Genomic DNA, 26,225 nt, shown 5'->3' with positions numbered 1-26,225 from the left:
GGGGAACTCAGTTATTATGTGCCTGTCACAAGCATTATTTATATAAACAGTTTTGCCGTGCTTCTTTGCTAGCTTTTCCCAGCTCTTCAAAGCGATCACATTGCTCTTGCCAAATATTCTAAGGGCTACCTGCAGGCTGAGATGCTTCTAAGGATGCAGGTGCCAAGCCAACAAGTCACAAGCAATACTTGCGCATTGCCTCTCCTGTTCCAGCCACCCCAGAGATGCAGCCAAAAAACCAAGATCAGAAAATAAGCCAAGGATCACATCATCTTTCCAGTCACTCACTGGTCTGAACCCTCAGCAGGAGGGGAAACAACAGCCCTGAGCACAGACCCAAAGAAATAAAGTGAGATGCTGTGGACTGACTTTGATAGGCTTTCATCAAGCTGTGAGCCAAGACACGTCTCACCGCTTTAGCTACCAAATGGCTCAGTTCCCTTGGTTTTGCTGCATGGTACAGAGTAAAGCCCATACTCTAACTCTGTGCATGATGCATTCGGCAGCCGTCTTCACCAGCAGCAGCGATTCCAGAAGGCAGCGCTCAGTGAGAGCACTCCACGGGGTAGAAAGCTGTTATGTGTAGCAAGAAAACAGCCTGCTGCGGAAAGGTTATAACAGCCTCTGAATCACCACGGTAGCTGCAGACTCCTGTACAGATGCAATACAAAAGGAAAATATAAATTTAGGTATTTTGAAATAGGACTGTACTAGTGCCAACAAACTGTTTGCAGACTGGAAGTGTCTGATCCCATTTGGTAGTGGAAGAATCCAGCCTTCCGACATTGAACTCCAATCAAGTCACATCCATCATGTTAAGAGCTCCCTGAACTCCATCTCTTGGCTACATCCTGTTACATTAATTCACATTTATATCATTTCTGTGAACTTTACTAACAAATTATTTAGCTGTTCTATGCTTTGACAGGTAACGTATATGCACGCTGCAGTTCATTTGGAAATCTGTTGCTCAGTGAAGTGATTTCTTTCCTCTATTACATGCATCAGGATACATACTATAAGACATTTATCTCAACAGAAGAGATGAGACTTTTTTCATAAGAAAAGACAGCACACATCCTTGAAAACACTTCCTTCAAATCAGAACTGACTACGTGTGAAGGCAATGTTTCTCGCACATTTGTTTTTGGTGGGACGTTAACAAAGCAAGCTGCTGAAATTCTACACTTTCAGCATCCTTGTGAATTTTATTTAAAAAAAAAAAATATCAAATGGATGTGAATTTCTATGGTTTGCTTTATCATTCTATTACACTGATCAAGCTCTTGCATATGCTGCGGAGGTTGGAAAAATAAAGATGTATGCTGGAGAGCATAGTATAGCACAACTTGTGAACCATCTTTGATGACATCATTTTACCCATGGAGGAACTAATCAGCTCTTAGTGATGGATTTAATCCAAAGCCCATCAAACCAAGAAGAAACAAACTTCCTGGGGCTCTGGATAGGTGTCTGTATGATCAGGATGGACTAGTGTGGCGAGAACAGAGTTGGCATGAGAGGCACAAAAGAGAGTGAAAGAGATAGGAAAGATGGGATGTTAACTCCTGAAGTTACTGGATTTGGGAAGAGAATGAAATACTGTAGAGCATACAGAGAGGTTCACAGGTTGGATTTCTTCATATTGGGAACAGAGACAGAAAAAGAGCATTGGCTCAGAATAGCGTTTGAGACTAAACTTCTTCATTTATTCTGGCTTCTGTAGCACTGTGTGTGTGGATGCTCACAAATCCTATCCCAAGACAAGCCCAGGAAGACCTGCCTGAAAATAAGCAAATGCAGATCAGTGCTACTTCTCATCAAGACCTGTCTAGCAATCTGCCTTTTAGACCATTACCTACTGAATTTCAAGCTGCATTCTCTGAATAAACCAGCTGCTCAGTGCTCTTCAGCACATCACTAATGTACTTTAAACAGTAGTTACTTTCTCCTGGAAGTACATTCCAGTACATACATAAAACACTACAATCCAACTGCACTGTCATTTCTAGCTCTTTATTTAGTTCACTTAAGCAAGTTGAATAGACCAAGAATCATATTTGCATAATTTTCCCAAAACCTGGGCAGTGGATGTGATGAACAGAGTTTGTAGCAGAATAAGCAGACTTCTACAAAGGAACAAACTCCCATAATTAGATAAGTTTAATTGCCTCACTAAGACCATTACAGTTTACTTTGCCTTCCTCTTCCAAGGGAGGACTCACTGGTACTTGTCACACAACTTTAAAAATAAGGTATCAAAAACGAAGAGTTAATCTCAAAAACGTTAATGCACTGAAAAGGGAAAGGTGGGGGAGTTTTTCATTGGTGCTTGCTTTCCCTGGAACATCAGAGAGTGGAAGGGTCAATATTTGTGCGTGTGACATTGTAAGCGTCTGGTATTTACATGCCTCCTCAGAGTTCCCTGATGAGCTTATAATGATTTATAATGACCTTATAACGACTCCTTTGAGTCGCTACCTGGAGTCCTGGAGATGATAAGGACCAGATTCTGTGGTCTGGCTCATATGGAGTTGGAAAACATGTTAAAGAAGGAAGAATTTTTAGAAGCATGCAATAGTGATCAAACTCTGCTATAACGGAAAAAAACAGGATATTTAGCATGATTTCAGGGCAAGCACAGCTAATCTGCAACACTTTGAAAATCACGTCCCCAGGCCACAGTACCTGATTGAAAAATATTAATTTATTTGGTGTACCGCATTTCCAAATAACAAGGAAGACTTTGATTCTTAGTTACTCAGATTGCAGGAGTTACTCGGGATTTAGAGCAGCCAAGCTCTTCTAAAACATACTTTCATCTACTGTGTTTTAAAATTCCATTATCAAACAAAAAATAGCCCTAAAATACCAATTTCTGTACTGTTGTAACAAACAGATTATGGTCCACTGATTGCTGGCTAGACAGGAAAGCAAATAGGGAGGGCATAAGCTTCTCATCTGGGTGATTTCCCCTCTTCCTTGGTAAGGGCTCACACAATTTTTGCTGGTAAAGCTTTAGCATACCTTTTCATTTTCCATCATATGCTTAGGGCTTTTTTTCCTTAAGAGTTGTTTCAATTGCTTTCACTTTTGCAGCATTAAGATTTCTTAACCACCCCTGAAGAGTATAGCTGTGTGTTTTCAAGTCCAAGGACAATACTTTCCACTCAGCAGTCCATGGACAACCACAAAATCCTTTTGTTTCTATTCTTTCTTATCAAAGAAACAGTGAAAATTGTATTTTTGCCAAGTTGACCAATGGGCTAATGAAGAATAGCAGAGACAGAAACCTGGCAAGCAAAACTATGTCCTCCTAGCTTAAGGCTTTCATCCTATGGCTTTTCTTCACCTGATCTGAACATTCTTGTTGTCTGTGAGGTGACAAAATAACTATTTACTGTTGTTAAATAACAGCAGTCTACAGAGAAACTATCTTTTTAGCACAATGTAGTGGACTTGAGGATTCAGACTGTATGAAAGAGTGTTCTGTGTGTGGTTATCTGGAGGCTGTCATCAGAGTCTATCCATATGAACAGAACTGGAAAACAAGTAGCTTTCGAATGTCAATTTAGAATAGATAAAGCAAAGAGCTCCCACTTCATTAAACACAACTGAGTCATATAGAAATTGGAAGAAGGGGAAAAAAGTCCCCAGAATGCATACTGATGTCAACTGTAACTTGCCTGGCACACACAACTGTGTTTTACGTGGTGTGTTGGAAAGAAATGAAGAGAATGCATGGAACACCTGCATGGAAAAAATACTTTGCTAAGGTAATGATGTTGACTACACAATTCTTATCAAGGGCTATCAGTAGGCAAAACGTGATGCTTAAAATTGACCTTCGAACGTGAACAGAAACGTTCACGTGTGCAAGTTAAACAAGGTGTCTGATTGCTGACATACTTGAGCATACAAGGTAGAGCTGTAGATTCCCACTGCTCCGATATAGGCCAACCTTAAAAAGTCAGCTGTTTACAAACTTTGCTCTCACAGAAGATCCATAATTCGTATACACTTAGAACAAGCATAGAAGGGTGATAACTACTGAAAGATATTGGTATGTGTTTGGAGAGTCAGAGTCTACATCTTACAGCTGAGTAAAAATCTGTGTGTATCATTATTTTCACAATGCTCGTTTGGGCTTTACAAGCAATGTTCTGGAGATGAGCACACATATTAGGGACATAAAATTTGCTGAATAAACTCCCTGAAAAAAAATGATTGTGCATTTCTCCTTGGGTACTGAGTGGCAAAGCTCTATAACAGAAATGAGGTTAATTTTATAGCAATCTCCACTTTTATCTCATTTATCCATACCTCGATACTTCAATAACAGAAGTTGTACATGACACATATCAGCGTATATTACCTTTGCTATATCCTCTTGGAATGCCACCAAGTTCAAGTATGATATATTGACCAGGTCTGGACCATAGACAACAGTTATCATTCGATTTTCCAGTCGACCTCCTAGGTTCCCAGCATCCAACAGTTCACGCAGTTTTGGATCCTGCGGGTAAATACATTACAAACTAGTTAAAAATCTTTTGCAAATACTTATACTAAAAGAGCTGATGATTTTTGCAAATACTTCAATTTTGAAAATTTCTGTTATTTTGAACATTTAAAACATGATGGCACTAGATTTTGATTGGGTTAATTATTCATTAAAACATTTAAAGTTATTATTCCAGAATAAAAAGAAAATCACTACTGTAAATCCTTCAAGGCCTTTGAGGTCTATATTGGTACAGTACAGACTAAAAGCTGTCCAGTTAATGGCTTCACACTTCCTCAGTTACTTTGCCTCAGAAGTTAAGCATATGTAAACTGTTTTGCTTATCAAAATAACACAATTTGTCCAAAGGGTACTGGCCTCAGTAGAGAGATTCTCTATGATTTTACTGGTTTAGATAAAGCTTAAAATGAGACTTTAGATTTTCTAAGGAATTAAGAAGACTGTCTGGAATTAACTGTCTTAAACACTGTGAAATTAATAATGGAATTTTGGTGATGCCCTCATGTTTCTTCTTCATATTCAAAAGGTCATCTATTATTTAAATTATTAGATATATTCCATTTATATATAGTTTTTAGTGGTTTTTTTCAGGTTTGTATCCAATATAGAATCATAGAATCACAGAACCATTTAGTTTGGAAAAGACTTTTAAGATCGAGTCCAACTGCTAACCTAACACTGCCAAGTCCATCGCTAAACCATGTTCCTAAGTCCCACATCTACATATCCTTTAAATGCCTCCAGGGATGGTGACTCCGCCACTTCTCTGGGCAGCCTGTTCCAGTGCTTAATACAGAAATGTCTACTTAACATTTCTGTGAAGGAAAGATATATTCAATGATTTTTATCAGCTAGTAAATAGGCTGAACCTCAGCCTACTTCACTGGTAGTATAAGCATGTGAGAAAAAATTTCTGGTTATTTTGTAACTCTTCTAGTTTCTATTAGGCTGCAGCATTTCCAAGAAATGCACTCACTATTTTTCAAACTAAGAAATCTACTTGGTACTTGGCCTGAAGATGAAGCTTATAAAGGCAAAGACAAATGAAAAGAAGCCCTGCATGACTGAATTCAATCCTGTGAATAGGGCCAGTATAATTTGAAAGCTCAGGTTTCCTAAAAGGCAAGATTTTTCAGTCTGGTACAAATACTAAAAAACGGCCAGTAAATACTATCACTTGTGTGTAGAGAGCAAATTATTTCAAAATTGACACAAATATATACTGCAGCTTACATTTCACTCTCATGTATACCTTTCTTCCCCCATGGTCTGCATATGTTTAGTGTTTATACTTCTTAACATTTAATATCTTTTGAATAAGAAACTAAATCTCCATCAACTAATACAAATTAAATTCAGTATAACAGGATGATAAGCTTAGATTGATAAAAAGGGCCATTTTTCATGGATCTTGCAGGAAATCCTGTATCAACAAGACCTTGGTCTAAAGGGCATCTCCTGATTGGTATTTGTATCTGCTTGTAGACAATGGAGTTATGCAGATGTTCACCAAACACAGAAGAGCATTTTGAAGTATGGCGTATTAGCTGGGAAGAAAGTACACAGCTGTCTATCATAAAATGCTGAACCTCATTAAATACTGGGTATGATGGCAAGTGTTGCAGGAAAACAGACAGAATAATCCTATTTGAGGGCTCTGTAAAGAAGGAATATGATTGTGCTCTGAGACAAAGATGATTTCATGGGTAAACAAGTTAATGACAGGCTTTCACATAAGAGAAAAACAGAAGAAGGCTATAAAAATAGTAGTTGCATTTCAGAGATGAGAATTTGAAGGAGAAAGACAAAGAAATTGAATAATTCACATCTAGGACAAAAGCTAGAAAAATGCCCTGAAGATGTTAAGTTAGTGATGGTAAATTACTAGAGGGGATACTTTCTTTTTTATTTACAGGCTGAATGTTACAAAGCTTTGTTTAAATTCTCTGGGAGATGAGAACTCATCTGCTTTTTACTCTCTACCATTTCAAACCCAAAATCAGACTGATTAATGCTTCTGCTCAAGGGCCTGTCTGCGAAGAGCATCATTCTTTCTGAACTCAAACTGAACAGGATTTTTATATCTGGTTTTATTCTCTTTCACATAATTTGTCATTCCTTTCTTCCTTTTCCTGAACCTCTTGCTCACAGTTTCACTCTTAGTGATGAACTGCAATCAAATCAACAAAAGAAGAAAGAAGATAACCTTTTTCCTTTGCATTTATAGTCAACTATAGGATGGTCTCTATGATGGATCATACTCTAGTTAGTCTAAGATACACATTAGCCACACATCACAGAATAAAAAAGAAGCATATTTCAAATGAGATGCTTTTACAAAGCAAATTCATCAAAACAGAAGTTATCTAGGACTGGCTCAGTAAGGTTTTTATAAGTGGGAAATCAGGCAACATGAGTATGAATTTGGGCTTCCCAAATAACAGGATTTTTCTCCTGGTTTAAAAGGCAAGAAATTAGACAGACCATCCTCTGCAGGTTGCTGAGTTTGGACAAGTAAAATGTTGAATTCTTCTGTTCTGTTTAAGACTTGTCTAACAAAGTCTGAGGCACACAGCAATACATCATCTGGCTGCCATCCAGCACCTATTAAAAAAGGGCATACACTGTGTATCCTGGGCTATCAGTCTAACCTGAAAATTTGCTCCACAGACTTAAAATAGATATTTTTATTATTAGTTCGGTGAAAGAGAGTAATTTTGATGCTAACAGGATTCACACTGTTTTGACTCCTGCCATGGGTGTATTTGCCCTTTAAGGGTGACAGATGCATTTCCACTTGTCAGTGACAACTTAGCCCCTAGCTGATGATCTAGGTCATAATATTTAGTCCTTAGATCTGAGTTTCTCAAACTTAGATACCAAAACACACTGTCAGCTCTTCACATCCCTCCTGAACAGCTCTGCTCCCTTATTACCACACTTAGCTGCAAACACTACTAAGGAGATGAGCAAAATATCCTTTATCAAAATCTTGAAGACTATCAAAGCGCTATGAATCAAAGCCCTTTTTAAAATGTCAGCAAGTTTTCCTGTGGAGATGATAGGACAGCACATGGAAAAAGACCAAGCAGCAAGACCAAATTTAGCTTCTTTTATGTAAATTGGATTATTTTGATAATTCCATTTTGAGGAACAAGACTGAAAGTCAGCTGCTGTTTGGAGCTGCATTTGATATAATAGCTCATGAGTGGACAGACAGGTTTTGGTGTAAGCTCTTTGCTGAACTGGGGCCTTATTATGAACATACTGAGCTCTTTGAGAGATATTCAGGAGAATTATTCCTATTGAATGTTGATTAGAGGGTATTTTTGAACAACTGATCTACTGAAGCTCTGTCATGTCAGGGAACGTGCCCATGAAATCCTCAATAAACATCAGGCTATTGACAATCCTCACGTAACTCATCAAAGTTCCCTTCGTAGCACAATGATTTAAGTCTGCTTTGCTGTTTTCGGACAAAGGAGCACCCTTTTGCCTCTTTTATTCGAAAGGTCTAAGGTGTCAGCTTGCTTTGTCCCCTCCACTAAAGTCTAGCAGGAACTTCAGCTCAAGGACTGGAGCTGTCTGAAGACTTGCCTTGAATCCAGGTCAGGAAAGCCAGTGCTTCTTAACTCACCCCTGTGGTTAAAGGGCTGACAGATTTCCAGAGGGAGATGTAAATTGTGGGCAGGCAAATGCAGAGGAGGTGACAAGGATGGTATTGGCAGCACAGACAGCTTTAGAATCCATTAAAAATGAGATTAATGGTGTCAGTTGAGGCAAGAGTTGGCCAGAGGATTATCCGCTTATTTGGTAAAAACCCTTCCCTATTTGGTTCTGCTATCTTGGCAAAACTATCGAAAGAAAATATACCTTAAAACAATCTGAAACGAAAACACAAAAGAGAACAAAATAGCCAGAAGCGTGAAAAAAATAATAAAAGCTTATGGAATTTCTACAACTTTCATGAACAAATGCTGAATAATGTTGTTTTGTTAGAAACCAGGATCCTGTAGACAGATGGATAAAAATAGATTTTAATCAGACTTCCAAAACTTTCTCCTGTTGTATTTTCCTTTCACTGGAAGTCATAAAAATAATGTAAATTTAAAGAGGCTACTCAGCCACTTTATGACAATCTCCATGAAGCCTGCCTTCAGCTGTAGTTGGTGTTACTGAAATGTAGCTCTAAACACTGAAATCCCAATTGGTGTGTGCTCTGCATATTACAGCAAATGCTGTAACATCATTTAATAGTATCTCCAGCTCTTTAAACTTTTTTTCTGACAACTTGGAACACACCATCTGTCTGTGAAAATTTTCTGGGTTTTTTGTTGTTTTTTTTTTAATACACTGCCATACAGATATATATATATAAAAGGCTTCCCTGCAGTTCTGTAAAACACAAAACACTGTTTTAAACACACCAAGGGGCAGCAGGTCAGCCAAGATGTAATACACCACTTTTTGCTACGAATCCTTCCTCAAAGCTGGAGGACTATCTCTGAGAGCAGCCGTCTCTGATCCCAGACCTACATTAGACAGTGAAACTATCTGTCCTATGCTAAAGACTTTCCTTGGAGTTTAATAGTTACAGACAATGTGATGGCCAAACTGGGTAATTATCAAAAAACTCAGCCAGAACTTCTGGGTTGCTGGAACAGTTGTGCAATTAAAGTATAGAGAATTTTTTCATGTTTGAAGACATTACTTTACAATGTAAAAAATCTAAAGGAGTCATTATAGACTACACTACATGTAGACTACATACAGCGTGTACTATATTTTCTATACAACATTCACTCCTGTGCATAAAAAATGCCATACCCTCCCGGTCCCCTAACAGCTATGAACCAAAATTATTTTCTCACAATCTCATGCAGTAAAATATTGTCTTTAAAATGCCAATTAAATACTGGAGTCCTACTGAAGCTGTAGGCATGAAAAGGGTCTCAGAGCCTCCAGAAAGTAGATGCCTAAAAAAACTCAGCAAAAATCCCACGCCAACCCCCCACCAAACCCTATACACAAACTCAGCGTTTATCAACTATTTTCATTATTTTAATTTGTTAATCTGACTCGTGAATGCCAAATGTTTTCTGTTTCTGGTACTAAATAGATGCCATACTCCTTACTTTAAAATATATATTGAAGCAGAAGTTTCTTTCAGTAAAGCAGGGTTAGACAGAATTATACATTTTGCTGTAGATTTTTCAACTATATTACATAGCTATAAGGGTTCTTCAGAATTCCCTAGATTCTATAACATAATCCCAAATGGTTATATTTGTGTCCTGATAACTTCAGGAGAGATTTGCAACAAAAATAGCAACAGGCTTTCATCTTAAGTTTCATGCTCATCAGGATAAGATTTCCAAACATTCAAAACTGCATTTATAATTTTCTAGCTCTTTGTGTATCCCAGGAGAGGGGAGATGGGGGGCAAAGAAGCATAATTAGATAGTTACATATGCAAAGAGTTTTCTAGGAAACACTCAAATTTGTGCTTAAATTAAACGAAGAACCTTGCTAAAATAGGACCTTACATTGTGACTTTGTCAAAGGCAAAACTCCCACAGATTTTCTTCACATAGATGAACAACTTATCTTCAGGAATGCCTTATCACAGAGTGTTTATCAACAAAAATGTATACGCATACACACACACATATATATATAGCATGTGTATTTCATATATTTGACCCAGATTTCAGAATATCAATTCTTAACACTTTAAGCACTAGGTAAATTGCAGTTGTAGGGGCAGTATAAATAAGAAACACTCAGTGTCTCTTAAAATCCTACAATTTTATACCCCTATGGCTAGCTAAGGGCTTCAGCAGACTTCCCAAGCCCCAGCTCCACTAAGTGATCCAACTGAACTCTGCAGCTCAAGCTGCCCAGCACAGAAGACCAAATAAGGGTAGGAATTGCCTTCACAGGAGATGTTTAACTTCTGGCAAGAGACAATACCCCAGCAAGTGTCACACCCCAAACCTCTCCTTGCAAAGGGACCATCACTCTGGATTGCCTCTTAAGCAGCTGTAAACTGCTGTGGTGCACCTGTGTGACCCTTAGAAACAAAATGCTCTTGCTAACTGGTTTAAATTTACTGTTAACAATCCCAATATAGATTTCAAAGCTGGTTCAGATAGCCTTTCTGTCACATATCACCTAGCAACAGTACAGGACTAAGAACTCCCCATCAAGTGGATTGACAGACTCATCCTTCAAAGAATCACGTTCTTCTTCTGTCTCTCCTTCCTTTGTTGAGACCAAAGTCAAAACTATCAAGTTTAAATTTCAGCAATCCCTTTCACTGATTAAAGAGAATGTCCATACGTGGGAATCACACCTACAAAACTCAATGACAGGATTTTGTCTGTCTTCCTTAATGACAGTCATGTGAAATGAATATACTCCAATTACTACATCAAAGATACTCAAAACAGTGTTCTCCAAACCCTCTTTTCCATTATTACATAGAATTCACAGGAAGTTTGATATTTAAATATAATCATTTATATCAAGTCATTCTTACCAAATTCATGATCATTAAATCAGAAATACATTTAGCCCAATAAAGATAAAAACTGCACTACGCTTTTAATACAAATATGTCTTCATACATTTCACAAAAGCATATCAGATCAATATATGAACAAAATATTTGCCAGTACTTCTCTGAAATTTCTTCTCATTTCTAGGTTTTCAGAATGGATTCCAAGTTTTGCATGATATCACCATAGCTACCTATGCACAGAAATAGAGCCAGTATTTTGTTTAAGCACCCGAGTTATCAAGACACCATTTTTATGCAAATTAACTCAGTGTGTACAAAACAAAAGGATGTTTCTTAAAAAATTACTCTCAATAATCTAAACTGGTCTTGAGCTGACCATCTGCACAGATAATACGGTGGTATATTTCTAGAGTATAAGACAGTATTAGGTAAAAGGAATCAGAAATGCTTTAGACAAAGAGTCAGACTCTGGGGAAGAAAATCTGAGACTTCTAGGTCAGATCTGGCTTCGTACATGCACCAATACTGAATGCCTCAGATGCAACTAAAATCCAAGGGCTGTTCTTCCCACAGAAATTACCAGGGATGAAAGGATACCATAAACCATACATCAAAGAGTCAATCCTGATTAACTCTCTCTGTGAAACACTTATTTGAGAACAGTAATTGCTCTTCCCCAAATAGCTTAATCTAATTCCATGCTTGAAGTAAGAACATCAATACAACTTTACCAGGAAGAGGTTATGAAGAATAGTAAAGCTACTTCTTTTCCTACAACGTAAAATTTTTGAGGAAGAGAGGAATATGTGCCTGCATAAAACATACTTTTCTTTGGTAGACAAATAAGACATAAGCAAATCTATACCTGTACAAACAATATTTAACTTCAGAAAGGAGAGGACTGTGTCAATATGCATTTCCAAATATAACTCTAACTTTGAGTTCTGAAAATGTGGGATGAGTTCAGAGATTTCAGGTTGAATTTCTACAATAACCACAGTGCAAGACACAGGATATTTAAAAACATAAAAAGTCATTAATCGGTATTTTTATAATACTTATGGACACCCTGAAAGTATGAGTTGAGTATTATGCCAGCAACCAGGTCACAAGGATAGACACACCCTTAGCAAATTCGCAGATGACACCAAGTTGGAGGGGGAAGCTGATGTGCTGGAAAGGAAGGCTGATAGGTCTCCTCCAACCTACAATTTCTATTACACCATGATTTTTGTACCAGAAGGGACCACCTGTATTACAAGAATTTACTGGAGTAAACACTATAAACTTACTGATATATATTCAACTGAAGAAATTGCCAAAGATGTTTTTTCTCCTTATAGTATAAAATCAGATTGACTATTGGGGGAAAGGGAGTGATAGACGCAAATGAAGTCAACTTCAATGCCGTATTCAGTGAAAACAGGATTTTATATAAAATACAAACAGAATGAGTTGTACATGCCAAGGAAAAGCCCGGGGACAAAAATAGGGCCACCTCATTCCTCTTTTTCTGACCTTTCTCACAGTTCAAGTGATCCAAATCCAGCTTCCCTGGCTCTCTCATGCTCCCACGACAGAACACTAAGCAAATATTCAGCCTGCATATTTTTTTAGTTTTCCTTCTTAATGTTCATATTTCCCAGATTTTATTTGGGGGGTGGGGGTGGGGGTGTGTGTGGGGGGGTGAGTGTGTGCGGGGTGTTTAAATGGAGTATTTTTCAGTCCTTCTGGATGTGGTTGTGATTAACATGAGGACATTTTATATCTCACAGTGTAAATCTTAATTTAAATGACAATTTTAAAAAGGCAAAATACCTCGAAGCTACAACCATGCACAATCTCCCTCTAGATGTTTTCTAACTCATGAACATTTTTATCAATTTTTATTAGCTGCGGATAGTTCATGATTTTAAAAATCACCTTGAAGCACACACATTTCCTTTCACTGCTTTCCCTTTCTCAAAATACTTTTGAGATTTTCTTCAGTATAATTTTAAAGGAAGAGATGAAGAGAGAGTGGAGAAAAGGAACTTCTCTCATTTTCATGTTACTTTTGTTAACTCATTTTCTTTGGTCTGTATGAGACTATTTGAACTATAAAAAGTCTTAGAATGAAATGATTTCTACAGCAGGTTGCACAGCACATAAGGGCAGGAATAGCTGAACAGCAGCTTAATTTTCACTAATCTATAAATCTTGTACACGTTGTTCTTCCAATTCTGAATTGATGCATACAGTTATTTTAATAGGGTTACTTCAGAGGTTGAGGTACAATCAGCTATTCATTTATACGTTGTCTCTAAAAATCTAAGATGCTTGGAATGAGCTGAATGAGAGGTATTGCATGAATGCCCACTATGTTTTTTGGAGTGCTCCATAAGGTCTGGAGTCCGACCACTTGCATTTTAATGCATTTTTTTAGCTGGTGCAAGTATGTACATTCAGAAGATCTGTAATGCTGAATGCACCAACTACCCACCCCATATAAAAATAACAGATGAAACACAGAAAGCTATAATTGAAAACATCTCACTAACGAGCTGTTTATTATTGCAACATTTCAGACACACTCATCAGCAAAAAAGAAAAAGAAAAAAAAAAAAAAGGAGATAAAGGAGATATCCTGTTTGGCCATGCTAGCATTATTTTGCTCTCTCTTACCTGTTTGTGAGGACATGTTTTGCTATGATTTTTTTCAATTACAAAGTCATATGGGATGCTTACTGCTAAAGGTTTCAATTGACCTGATTTTACTTATTAAAAACACTGTTCCCATTACCTTTAAGTATTTAATTCTAAGAAACTCATTTGCAGTATAGCAAAGAAAAATAAACCATTTCAATGATGATGCAGCAAATTATATTTTTTTCCTTCTTGGACTGTACTAGATACTCAGCTCCTGCAAATCAGACCGCAAGCTTACAACAGACTCTTAATGGCACATCTATTTATCTACTGACTGCCAACAAGTTCTCTTGCACTGTCACTTGTCCCAAAAACTTCACTACATCTTATTACATATCAGTAACGATAATTCAGAAGTAGAATATATTTAGACTCTTGACATTTGAAAATTGGTTCAAAATTAGCCAGTGCTGATGAACTTATTTCCTGCAGATCTCAAGAGAGTTGTCCTGGCTCATGGTGACTGTTCAGCTCAATGGGAATCAGAGCCATGGTACCACAAATGCAAGGAAGTGCTTATTGGCTGAATGGTGCCTTGACTCTGAAAACAGAACTACAACCATAAAATCAGCTAAAAAACACTCATGGCGAAATCATACAGCAGATGCCACTGCTTTGAATAGTAAAGTTAAGAGAGAGGAAGCAATGTATAATCAAAACAAATTATTTAAGATTGCTTTTTAAAAGTTGGTTGGCTTCAATTTACTGCAGAGAGGATGATCTTCTGCAAGTACATTTTAACTTTTTATACAGATGTGTAACAGAAAAAGACTAGAAATGGATTTCTGTTTTAGTAGACAACATGACTACTGAAAAAAAGTAAAATCTACAAGGAGTATGAGTAAGAACTACAAATAGGGGGTTTTGGCTGAGGAGAGAGAGAAAACAATGAATAAATGCAGAAACTGGATTTGGGTGGTTGTATGACAGCTTAATTTTACTACCTGTGAAAGTACAGGAAACATGTTCAGTCTTTGCTAGGAAAAGAACATCCAAAAACTAATTTGTTTGGCAAGCAGCTGCAGAGAGAAGGAATTCTTAAAGGGATGCCATGGACCTTATTTTAAGCAGTTGGTTACGTACTCTATGGTTTTGAGAAATAATCGATGAAGGGGATATAAAAAGGGTGGCTGGATCGATTTGAGATCAGACTCGAAGAAGAACATAACACATCAACTTGGAGAAGAGTCCTGATGGATATCCCAATTACTACATACTTGTGAGCAGCCAAACAATGTGAGAATACCAAGATAAGGATGATGGAGAATCAGTGCAAGAAGCAAGTGATGGAAATGGTCCCAAAAGAAAATAGGACTATATGGCATGAGGTCTACACGAAGACAAAAATCCAGATGCGGATATTTTGGACCAGTGAGCAACTTTGTGCATCTGAATTATTCACATGTTATAAAATCAAAAACTACTCATAAATTGATGTCTCTGCCTGTACATATGCAGGTATGAAGTATTAAGACAACTACACTTAGAAGTAGTGTCAGCAGTTAGACCCAACTTGCTCCTTCAAGCTTCTCCATTTCTCTTAGTTTTTCTCATGGTTCATAGGAAAAATGAACGGCGGCAATATTTGTTGCTCTTTAAAAACCAGACAATACTCGGTGAACATCTCTTCAGTAAAAAATTCAGTTGCGTCCTTGATATCCATTGACAGTTCTTTCCCACAGCAGAAATAATTAAATGGCAGTTTGGGAAAGTGCAAGGAGCCAAAGCGTATTTGACACCTCAAAACCTCTCACGATTTTGTGAACTTTGAAACCCCTTGTCTAAGTACCAATATCAGCTGAAGAACTGAAATTGAGAGGTAACTGGAATTCTACACTAACCCACACTCTTAACAACTCTCCAATTCAAAGAGGTTAACCTGGATTTACAGTAGCTGAGAAAGGGTAAAAATTGGCAGAGGAAGTTTAACAGATATTAATTATTTTTAAATGTGCCTTGTACTAACCATGGCAGCTTGGAAAGAATTCAATTTCTTACATTTAGAAGGTGGATCAGCACTTCTTTTCCTAATATCACTTGCTAAGTGCCAGAGAGACTTCTGGTTATCCAAGAATTTAATGAACTACATCCAACAATTTAAGGCTGTTTCATTTAGATAAGAGGCTTTCCAACTTAAAGGATAAAACAGCCTTCAAGGCAGTGGAAAATAAAACACATTTTGATGTGTATAAACTACCCAAGCAGTTAGTTAATTCTAAAAATCACATTTTAGCTGGGGGAAGTTGAGTAAATAGGCTTGGCATGCAGATTATGGACCAGAAGAGTGCACGGGAGGCTGGAAAGTCCTGCAAAAACTCCAGGCCACACTTTGTGCTCCCCACTTTGCTGTATTTCCCAGGGTTCCCCAGTGGAGTATTTGACTGAGCAAAACTATGCACTCCAGGGTTTGATCAAAATATTTCTGAAAGGTTATGAAGTCCAATGCCTTTTTGAAAAAGGAATTAAAAATATTTTGTGCTCATAAGATTATGGCACTGAGGGTACACTTTATCCATTTGGATCCTTTCCAACATATCCCAGGAAAAACAAATAGTTTGGTTTTCAATGTATGTTTCAATATATGTTTCAATGTATGTTTCAACACAAATGTATGCAATTAGGAAAGGAATATTCTGCAAATAAGAGAATATCCTACATGTCACTTCCCCAGAACAACATCATTTGACACTATGGATTTTAAAGTATAGTTTGAATAAAGATGTATCTTAGGTGGATATTAACTTCAAGACAGAATTTAAAAGCTTCTCTAAAATATTTCTGTTGTTGGAGCTAGGTTTTCAGGTATTTTAAAACAGTAGCCTGGTGCTTCTGCAGTAATTTGTTTATTTTCTACTTTAGTCGTATCAGACAAACCAAATTGCGTAAAGCATTTGCCCACAGAAAACTTTATTGAAAGACAAATGGTCCTTCCGATACAACGAACCAGTGAGGTGTAATACCAGACTACACTCGCTCACGACTCTAATGCTAGTCTGTAGACGATTTAACATGAGATTTAAATATACCAAATCAGGTAAGATGTGACCTTTGCTCTGGAAGACCTTTGTGTTTCTCAACACACTCTTGTCTCTCCAGCTAAGGTTGGAAGCTGTTGTGTTCACAACACAAAGCCAATTTTAACAGTGATCAACCACCAGCAAGGAGCAAGAGACAAGAAGATCGGCTGAAAAGTGCAGCACTTGTAGGACGATTGATGAAGCCAGGGTTTAGTCTAAAGCTGAAAAGATTTAAGGGTTTTGGATCAGACCGTTCGGGAATGAGATGCATGGTTAAATCCCTGATGCTGCAACTTGCTAAAATTGGTTATCCAGAAATTCATACAGAAGCTCTTTCGTTGTGCAACAGGCTGGAGGATCAAGGAAAGACAGCTTGACCTTGACCTCCAACAGTAATTGGAATTCAGCTCTACCACACAGTTCTTATGTTTTACAGCACACATTATTAAAATGTATTAATACATTGCATTTCTTGAGTTCTTTTTTCCCCCCTCATTTTTTTCCCTATCCTTTAACAGGAAATAAGGAAACAAACACAAAACCTGGACATCTCTTGTTGTAACAGAGGTCAAAAATACTGAATTTCAGTGTCTTCGCTTCCTCCCTCTGTAAATTGTGATTTTCTCTATTTTGCTTCTCTTAAAGTCTACTGAATTTAACTTTTCTTACATTCCCATCAACAGCTCTTGCCTCACTGAAAGTGTTAACACAGCAGAAGTCTTTTTTTCTTTAAAACATTTTTAGAAAGAGAAATAAATGTATGCTTCATACTTACACATCTAAATAGACTCTGAAGTGATAAAGCATATAACCTCATTGCATTCATAGGAATAGAGTTAAGACGTTCCCTTTCTTGCATATTATGTAGCTGAGAATGCTACTTTGCAAAGCCAAAAGAACCCATCTCCATATTGGCTTACAGTAGGAGTATACCTTGCAACAGAAAATGGCACAATATATATTTATAACTTCTTGAATTTAAAAGCATCAAGATAAATCTGGTTAATAATTCTGTCAGCATGGTAATGCTTCCCACTGACTACATCCGAGGCCCCCTCGTCGTGTAAGGGGTTTGGAAGGGGATGTTGTAGTTTAGCCATTCCCCACCAAGCAGCTGGAGGGGTGGTGTCATGTTATATGTGTGTGTGTGTGTGTGTATTTTTATTTATTTATTTATTTATTTATTTATTTCCTCCTCCTCCAGTGCAGCCTTTCTCACTATTTATTTATATTTATTTCTCACTTCCTCACAGTGCTGCCACGTTCTCACTATTTTCTCCTCTCCGCTGATGGAGGCCTGGCTACATTATTTTTCTTTCCAGATTTCGATGCATAATGTCTCCAAAGACAACACAGAGGTGACATCTGTATCCCTCTGCTATGAGACAGAAGTAACATGTCTTAGGTCTGCTAAAGATTAAAGTACCCTTTGAAGATTTATGAATGTGATAATTCCAATTCTGTGGAGACATAGGCAGCTGTTGAATGCGGTGTGGAGAGAAAACTCTGGAGCAAATGCTCTGCTAGTGTGAAATAATGACATCTGTTTGCCCCATGTCAGGGCCTCACATCAATATTGAATTGCACAGTTGGACTGCTCTGGTCTAGCATTATTATTGTACATAAATAGATCCTAAGAGCTAAATGTGGTGCACTGCATTTCTATTCTTTGCAATGTGTATGCAATATACAATACTATCCTGTTGTTTTACAGCAAATAAGAAAAAGCTTGGTGGTTTGTTATTTTTTTATAACTACAAAATTCTGTGGAAGCTTTCAGTAATATTCTGGTGCGTTTAACTTTTTAAGGGAGACTTATTATAGAAAACTGAATCCCAACAGTACTTTTTGAATAACTCTTCTAAGTCTGTGAAATCAGATCTTTACAGCAGCCCTGCGAACAAGGCTACCTGGAATGACAGTGACTCCCAACCACTCACACTTGCAAAACGGGTGACTTACCCCACGAGCAAAAGAAACCTCCTACAGATAAAAATCTTGTATGCGATGGATTGATATTATAAATAGAGAGATCAATAGTGCCTGGAGTCAGCCTGAATGTTTAAATTAATGACTCCCCAAAATAGCAGTAAGACAAGGCCATGTGGCACATGCTGGCACCTACTTGAGACTACAGAGTGTGAGCAATGCAGGGTCAAAGTCATCTAGGGACCTTTTCTTCCCTTTTCCCTATTTTCCATCCCATTTAGATACTTAAATAGGTTAGGGTGTATTTTATTTGTTTGTCTGGGTTTTTTTTAAAAAAAGACCTGAATTCATGTCTTTGGCAATCTGGAATCCTTTGAGAATTGTACTTTTAAAATATTTATGTAATAATATATATATATATATATATTTATATTAATATAACATAATTTATATTGGCACCATGATCTGTTTTTAGTCTTCACACACCATAGTGGTGATTGTGGCATCACTTTCTGTGACTGACTGAAAGTGGCTACTCACTGTGCAAGCACATATAACAACACAGAGTAAAATCTCAGTAAATTTTTAAATGTCTATTTAGATTTTGTTTTTAATCCTGCCTCATAATTAAGCTACTAGAGGAAGGGAACAACAATATGTTTTGAAAGAGGGCTAAAAGTAACATTGGGAAACTTATTATTTGAGCAGGAAAAGAAGTACAGCATTACACCTTCCCGTGGAAAAATATTGTGCCCAATAAAACAAATGGTGAATGGAAGTACACTTGAGTAAAGTTCTGGGCGGAATTCCAAGAAGGAATTTATTTTTGGCTTATCAAGTTTCTAATCTGGTTTTTAAACCAGGCTACTGAATAGGTATAAATCTCCTGAACAGTATGAATCTCACTGTAGGAACAGAAAATTTTAGACTACAGTGGGTCTTATCTACCCAGATATCTGAGTCCTTTAACTGCAGTTCTAATGAGATACTACAGTAGCTTGTACAAAACCAGAATCATACTCATGTTTCAGATAGATTTAAAAAATCTTTTAAAACCTCAAACAACCCCCCTCCCAACCTACCACCACTGGTATTTTCAGTATTAATACAAAAGAATGGAGAAATTTAAATTAGAATGGAGAAAATTTAAATTACAGAAAGTTAAGAAGATTGACACAAATAAACTTACTACTGCCCCCAAACCATTTTGCTATAGCCTACTACTTGGCTGGAACCTTTAGCAAACACATCTTAATGTCACAGATTTAGTTTCTTGATATTTTCCATTATTTAGCACCATCAGGCAGGTTACAGTCTGATCTGATACAATTCTTTTCTGCCAGCCCTAAATAAAATGGATTTTTCATGTCCTTCATTTTATCTTTGCTCAGCCTTCAAACTCTGGAAACTTTATCTTTATTTTTTTGACACCATGCCTGGCTTGTCATTTTCTGAAAACAAGTGTAGTACAGAGAGTCTGATTCAGCTGTCTAAAGAGCAATTGCATGCAATACCAACATCATCCCTCACAGCAACTACACCATCAACTCTCCCTATGATCCGTAAAGCCACTCTACTGCCTCACTGGATGGTCTCACAGAATAAAGAGTGATACACAGAAAAAAAAACAGATTAAAATTAACAGTATGTTGGAATAAATACGAAAAAATGTGGTGTGTTTTTTTTTAACATTTCCTTTTTTTTAAAAAAAGCACTTGCAAGTAGCAAGTCTACAGCAATCTAAGACGACATTTTTAAGAAGAGTATTGGGTCAGTTTTTGGCTCAGAGCTTGACTCTGCTGCCATTTTGCAAGCCATTTGAATTTTTGCTTGCTTCTTCTATCTGTAAAACACATTTAATAATACCCATGTCTTCTCTCAAGGGTCCTGTGATCTATAAAGCTGGAAAGTGCTGTCTAAACTCTTGATTCATTTTGTGCCTTCCAATGAAAGGCTCTAGTCTTCTTGACAGATCTGAAGTGCATAACATCTAATAATCTCCTCCATCTTCCTGACAGTGCCTCTTCTCAAAATCTCATTTCTTTAGGGTTTGTTCTTTGGATCTTACTCATCCTTTACGAAGCTTGGTATAACAAATCAATCTACATCATTCTTCTTAGAAGTCAAGGATAATCATGGCCAAATTCTTAGCCTCTGGCCATGCTTGCTCTAAGCCTGTGAGAGGAATATTCATACAACCTATACTAGGCATGTAATCCCACAGAGATTACAAGAGAGACACTTCTCCTAGATCAGTTATTTAGTGTTATATGATGATATTCAAATGCCCTCAATTCCCTGGTCATCCCATTGGAGTCAGGATGCTTGGCTCAGATCAGACCCCTGTGGTGCCACACATGGAAATTCTGCACCTTCTTTCAGAAACCTGTAAATGTCACAGCAAGTCTGTGCTCCAGTGAAAGCAATGAAACAAATGGATAAGGAAAGCACGGAGCACAACAAACTTACTTGTTTTTTACTGCACCCAGTACAACCTCTACCGATATGCAAGCCAGTGCCTTTGAGATCAGCAAGCTTCTCCAGAAGGATGCCTGATGACTTCACGAACCAGGAAGAGAAACTAATGAACTCAACAGATCTCAGCTAGTTCTATGACAAGGAGAAAATTGAAATCTTGCACCTTAAAAAATAAGGAAAAGAAAAATACTTTCTTAGACACATCAACATGAGTTTTCTGTTGCTTCTTGAGACCTCCTCCAAAATCCTCTCCAGACAATGAAGTATGCTTACTGTTCCAAAGGAAAACAAATGTCTATTGAAAAATATGTTCCTATTTTTGAAAAGCTCAGAGCAGCTCAACATGCTTTTTCCGCTCTGATCAAGTGCCAGCAGCAGTTGAGCAAATACCTGAACATAGCATATTTTATTAGATCAACTGTCACGCAAATTCTTTTTTTGCCTTTAAAAAAGGCATGGCCACACATTAAAAAAAGGAAAAAAAGAAAAGCAAAATAGGAAGGACTCTTCTTGGTGGATTTCTATGAAGATTGCTTAAAAAAACTTCCAAAGACTAAATTAATGCCATTAATGGAAGCACTATGCAAGTGGACTTAAGAGATGCTGAATAGAACATACAAATATAGCCTAGGGACTGGCTGATCGTCTGCGGCGTGAGCAGCCCACGCTGCGAGCCATATCCATCTACCTTCTGGTTCATTTTGCTGTGTCTAGACAGAAGCGGTATAAAACATTTACAAGGTAATGCAGCAAAATTACAGAATAAAACATGAATTTAAAGCTTTGCTCAAAAGCTACCTCAAATATTAGTATACTGTGTGGCTCAAGTATCTGTATATGTTCAGCATGCATTGAAGGACAGCCCTAGGGTTCAGCTTGTCCTCCAAACCCCCAAGCCACCAGGACAGAGGAGCTGCTGGAGCCCACCACAGCTCGCGCCTTGCCTACAGCTTCAGTCTGCTTTCAAAGCAAGTATCTGCTCTTAAATTTCACCTTGCAACTACAGGGAACATAGCTGTGGGGTGCTCAGCCGTCCTGCAAAACAGGCATGGCTTTAGGACACCAGTTCTAGTGACATCCAGGTGTTGTACATGCCAATGTGGTGCCATCCTACCCAGTGAATGGGAAGGACTCAGTTCAGGATTTCAGTGTAGAGACTGATGGACTTGGAGAATAAAAGAGCATTTGGGATGAACTGTGCTGGTACTCTTTCAGAAATGAAGCTGTACCATGGGGAACAAACTGTATTAATGCTTGCTTTTGTGAATAATCCCATTGATTTCAACATGAAAGCCTGAATGAGTAAGTCCCACATTCACATGACAATAAAGAAAAGCAGATGCCCACAGAATACAGGAAAGAGTTAGGTAGGTGTGGGCTGCTTTAATGTGATGTTCTCAGAATACAATAGTCGTGGGGCAATGGCTTCCCGCAGACACAAGAGTAATTAGGCAACACTGAATCAAGCCTTGAAGAAACAAAATGTCTGCCCTTTCCTCCTTTTGCCTTACTGGTGCTGATTTCTCTCACGATCTTTAGTGGGAGCTTTGCAGAAGACGAGAATGAGTCCAGAACAAGGCAAGAGGTAAATATTATGAATTGCAGTTTATCCCTATATTTCTGGTTTAACTCCCGTTGATGGGAGCTGTGCACACACTCAGGGTATGACTGGCTGGCAAAACAGTGAGCAGACTTGACTGAAGCACCTGAGTAGTCCTGTTAAAATCAGTGTACTGCAGATTCACAAGAAAGATGCCTAGAAAGTTCACTTTGGGTTTGGTTTTTCTTTTTTTTTTAAAAGGACTTCAATTGCATTTACATTTACTGTAAGAACTCTTTATATTCCCAGTGTGGCTTGAACGGGCTTTCATATAAAGAAACCCACTTTATTTTCTTGTTTGAATCTGCCTGTTTCTGACATATTTCTTTTTCAGAGCTGTGACATTTTAACATGGGCTTATGAAGAAACAAATGTTATTTAGATAAAGGTATATGTTTTTGTAAGAGTTCTAAATTAAAAGGAGCTGAAAATAAGCCCTTAAAATCTTTGAAGAAATATATTGCTCAGGTACAAAATACTGAGAAAACTGATTATTTTTCAGGCAGTAGAAGAAACAAGTAAGTGGCTTTGATATTTATAAGACAATGTCACTTTCTTTTCCCTTTCCAAGCCTTATTTTAAATATTTAGATTTGAAAGTAGCAAGAAGCCTCGCTGTGTTTTTAGACAGAAAGAATGAAGTATTTCATGAAGCAGAAAGGTTTTCTGTCTGGGGAGAAAGCAGTGGGAAAGGAGATGTGGAGGATGGCTCACATGCCTGAGACAGTTTTTCCAATTAAGATTTTTCAAGTATAATTTTTTAATAGACTTTTAACCTGACTCAGATAAACCCGAGACCCAGACCTGCTCTCACCAGGGGTTTGTTCTTGGAATTAATACAGGCCATTTTCTAGAAGGAAGGAAACAATATTTAGGAAAGATTAATTCTTAGAGAAGAACTAATTTCTGCACTAAGATTCAAGAATTTGGCCAGCATACTTTGTGGACAGTAAAGAAATGCTATACAAGTAAGATTACTGTCCAGACACCAGTGAGTATAAAGAATGTTCTCAAAAGGTTTTTCAGAAAATAAGGGTCATGGAGTTATGCCCCTAATTCACTCCCTGTTATGTCACAATACAGCAAGATACAAATATTAGCTCTGACTCCTTGGTAAAAATTAAGATTAACAGGGCAGGACCTGTGACTGTGGACTTCTACTGACCATCAGCCTCATGGAGATTGTGTGGAAGCAAAGGGGGGCCCTTGTTCTGCAATCACTACGGTTTCATTGGGGCTTTAGCACCTACCCTGAGCAGTGGCTACCAGCCACTCATCTGAACGTCTTTCCTAATCTGTCTGGACCTTTTCTGCCCATTATTCTTTCCATTTCCCCACTTTGTGTTTGTGTATTTTAACCAATACACTCCAAACACTCAGGAAAACCTTTAATGGGAAAATCCAGGCAGGCTGGCTCCTGTCAAACATGGCTATAGCCATACTCATACCTGTGCACTTCCAAAATAAAGAAGGAATACACCTGCCATGCAGTTGGATGAAGACTTTTGTCACTAGCTCTGGCACTGGTTCATTTCCAGGTACACCAGCATTTATATACACAAGGAGAATGCACATGACTATATATGCTGACATGGTTCCAATTTAAAAAGCCAGCATTTGCCAAAAAGCATTGATTTTTTAATTAATTTTATGAGATAAAATGGTAGCATCTTAGATAACATTATCATCTATGGCACCACAGACATAAACATTAAAAAGTTAAAGCTTTCAGGGTGGTATTTTTTCTCTTTTGTGCCAAGAATTTCCTATGAGATGCTGTATTTCAGTTCTTTTTTCAAGTTTCCTTTGAGCCAATACATACTTAATTTGCCTGGATCATTGTTTCAGCCCATGTTTCTCTCATTATATTCTGTGAATTTCAGCAGCTGACATCCTTGACTTTCTTTGGTTGAAAGGAAAATTAAATATACACCATTTAATCAGCCTACGTATGCTACAGTTTTCCTTTACACTAACTGTTAGGGTATAATAGCCTGGCCTTTATTTGCTGTTAACAGGCATGTAATTGTTTTTGATAAAATAATGCAATGTTTGTTCAGCTCTTCAAAACAGAAATACATAAAAATACAAGCCAGAGGAGTTAAGTGTACAGCTATTAAGTGGAATCAAGAAGAGTTCATCGGTTGAGTGCTTCTAGTCACTATCAGATTAGTGTATTTATTGAAGTTCTAAAAGGAGAATATGAATTTTAAAGTACTTAATCGAAGTATACCAAGTTGTTAGAATGTAATTTAGTATTATTTATCTACACGTTACTGCACCTCAGTCTTTGTTTAATACTACTGTAGTTGCATATTCACAACACTGTCAACCCCAAGTATTCAAAAGCCATGAGTCACCTCCCTTTCAATGAAACCAGCTACTTCAAATCCAGGAGATTCAATAACAGCAATAACAATAATAATGTAAGAGCCTGGTTGATTACCTTGGGCTCAATATTTAGCTGCTGGATAGCTACAATTATGGGAAAGGAACTTAATTTCATGGAACCGTATGGATAACTGAGGTTCTCAAATGTTTAATGAACTCAGGAACAGAAACTTTAAAACTCAAAGTAACTCTTGACTCCATAGGACCAATTTGCAGATCAGAAATATGCACACACCTATACAATTTTGCCCCCACTTACTAAAAATGCCGAAAAGGAAAACCAAATATGAACACTAAACGTGAAAAAGTCAGGTAATAAATCTTTGAGTAGAACATGACAATCATTTTTTTTGCAGCAATTTTACTGCAATTACTTGCTGTTCAGATTCTGCATACAGACATTTGGGGATCCATCCCAAAATTCTGACCATTCTGTGGTTGCTTTTGACATCTTACAGAAACAGCTACTTTTTCTATATGTGTAAGAGCAAATACATGTTAAATAATAGAAATGTGTAATTTAGTCTTTCATAGAGAATTCAAAGGTCTCTCCATGTGAGAAACATCATTAAAACTAAGCAGTGGAACTCCTCGTTAGACAACCTGTAACATAAAGCACAAGAATAGAAAACTTTTCATTCAGTAAACCGTATGTTCCTAAAAATATCTGGCCTACCACCAAATTATACAAGGTGCAGTTCTCATGCTTTCTTACACGGCATACCAATTATAATTCCATTGTACTCTAATCTCATATTTTTAGCAATGAATGCAGCCATACAAAAAGCTGATTAACTTCTCATCGGCATCTGGCACAGTACAGGCTATTCTTTTATAGGTAGGCAAAAGCTGACTTTTATTTTCTTTGCCAGCAAAAATGGTCCAGTGAGCAGTACAGGAATATTTATCCCGGACACAATATTGTTCCCATGTTAACACGCTGCTGTATCTTGAGATCAAACTGTAAGAATACATTTAAACTACTGAATGGTGAAAAGGTTTTCTGCAGAGCCTATATGCTGCCTCCCTTCCCTTTGGCAGGATGCCTTTGCATTTGACTGCTGTTTTTTAAATA

General features: G+C 37.5%; 1 protein-coding gene across 4 annotated transcripts in view; it reads right to left on the bottom strand.

The window, feature by feature from the left end:
• PLCB1 (phospholipase C beta 1) overlaps nucleotides 1-26,225 on the bottom strand; it is a 408,910-nt gene that overhangs the window by 155,225 nt on the left and 227,460 nt on the right. For 3 of the 4 annotated variants that reach the window (XM_074912346.1, XM_074912436.1, XM_074912498.1), the window contains one exon: nucleotides 4,376-4,516. The exons of the other annotated variant lie outside the window; for it this stretch is intronic. In XM_074912346.1, the coding sequence (XP_074768447.1) occupies nucleotides 4,376-4,516 (141 nt within the window). The remainder of the gene's footprint in view (nucleotides 1-4,375; nucleotides 4,517-26,225) is intronic. 4 annotated transcript variants of the gene reach the window in all.

Source organism: Athene noctua, chromosome 1, assembly GCF_965140245.1.
Source record: "Athene noctua chromosome 1, bAthNoc1.hap1.1, whole genome shotgun sequence".
Taxonomy (NCBI): domain Eukaryota; kingdom Metazoa; phylum Chordata; class Aves; order Strigiformes; family Strigidae; genus Athene; species Athene noctua.
Note: the sequence above shows the minus strand (reverse complement) of the source record. Positions and strands in the feature narration are given on the sequence as shown.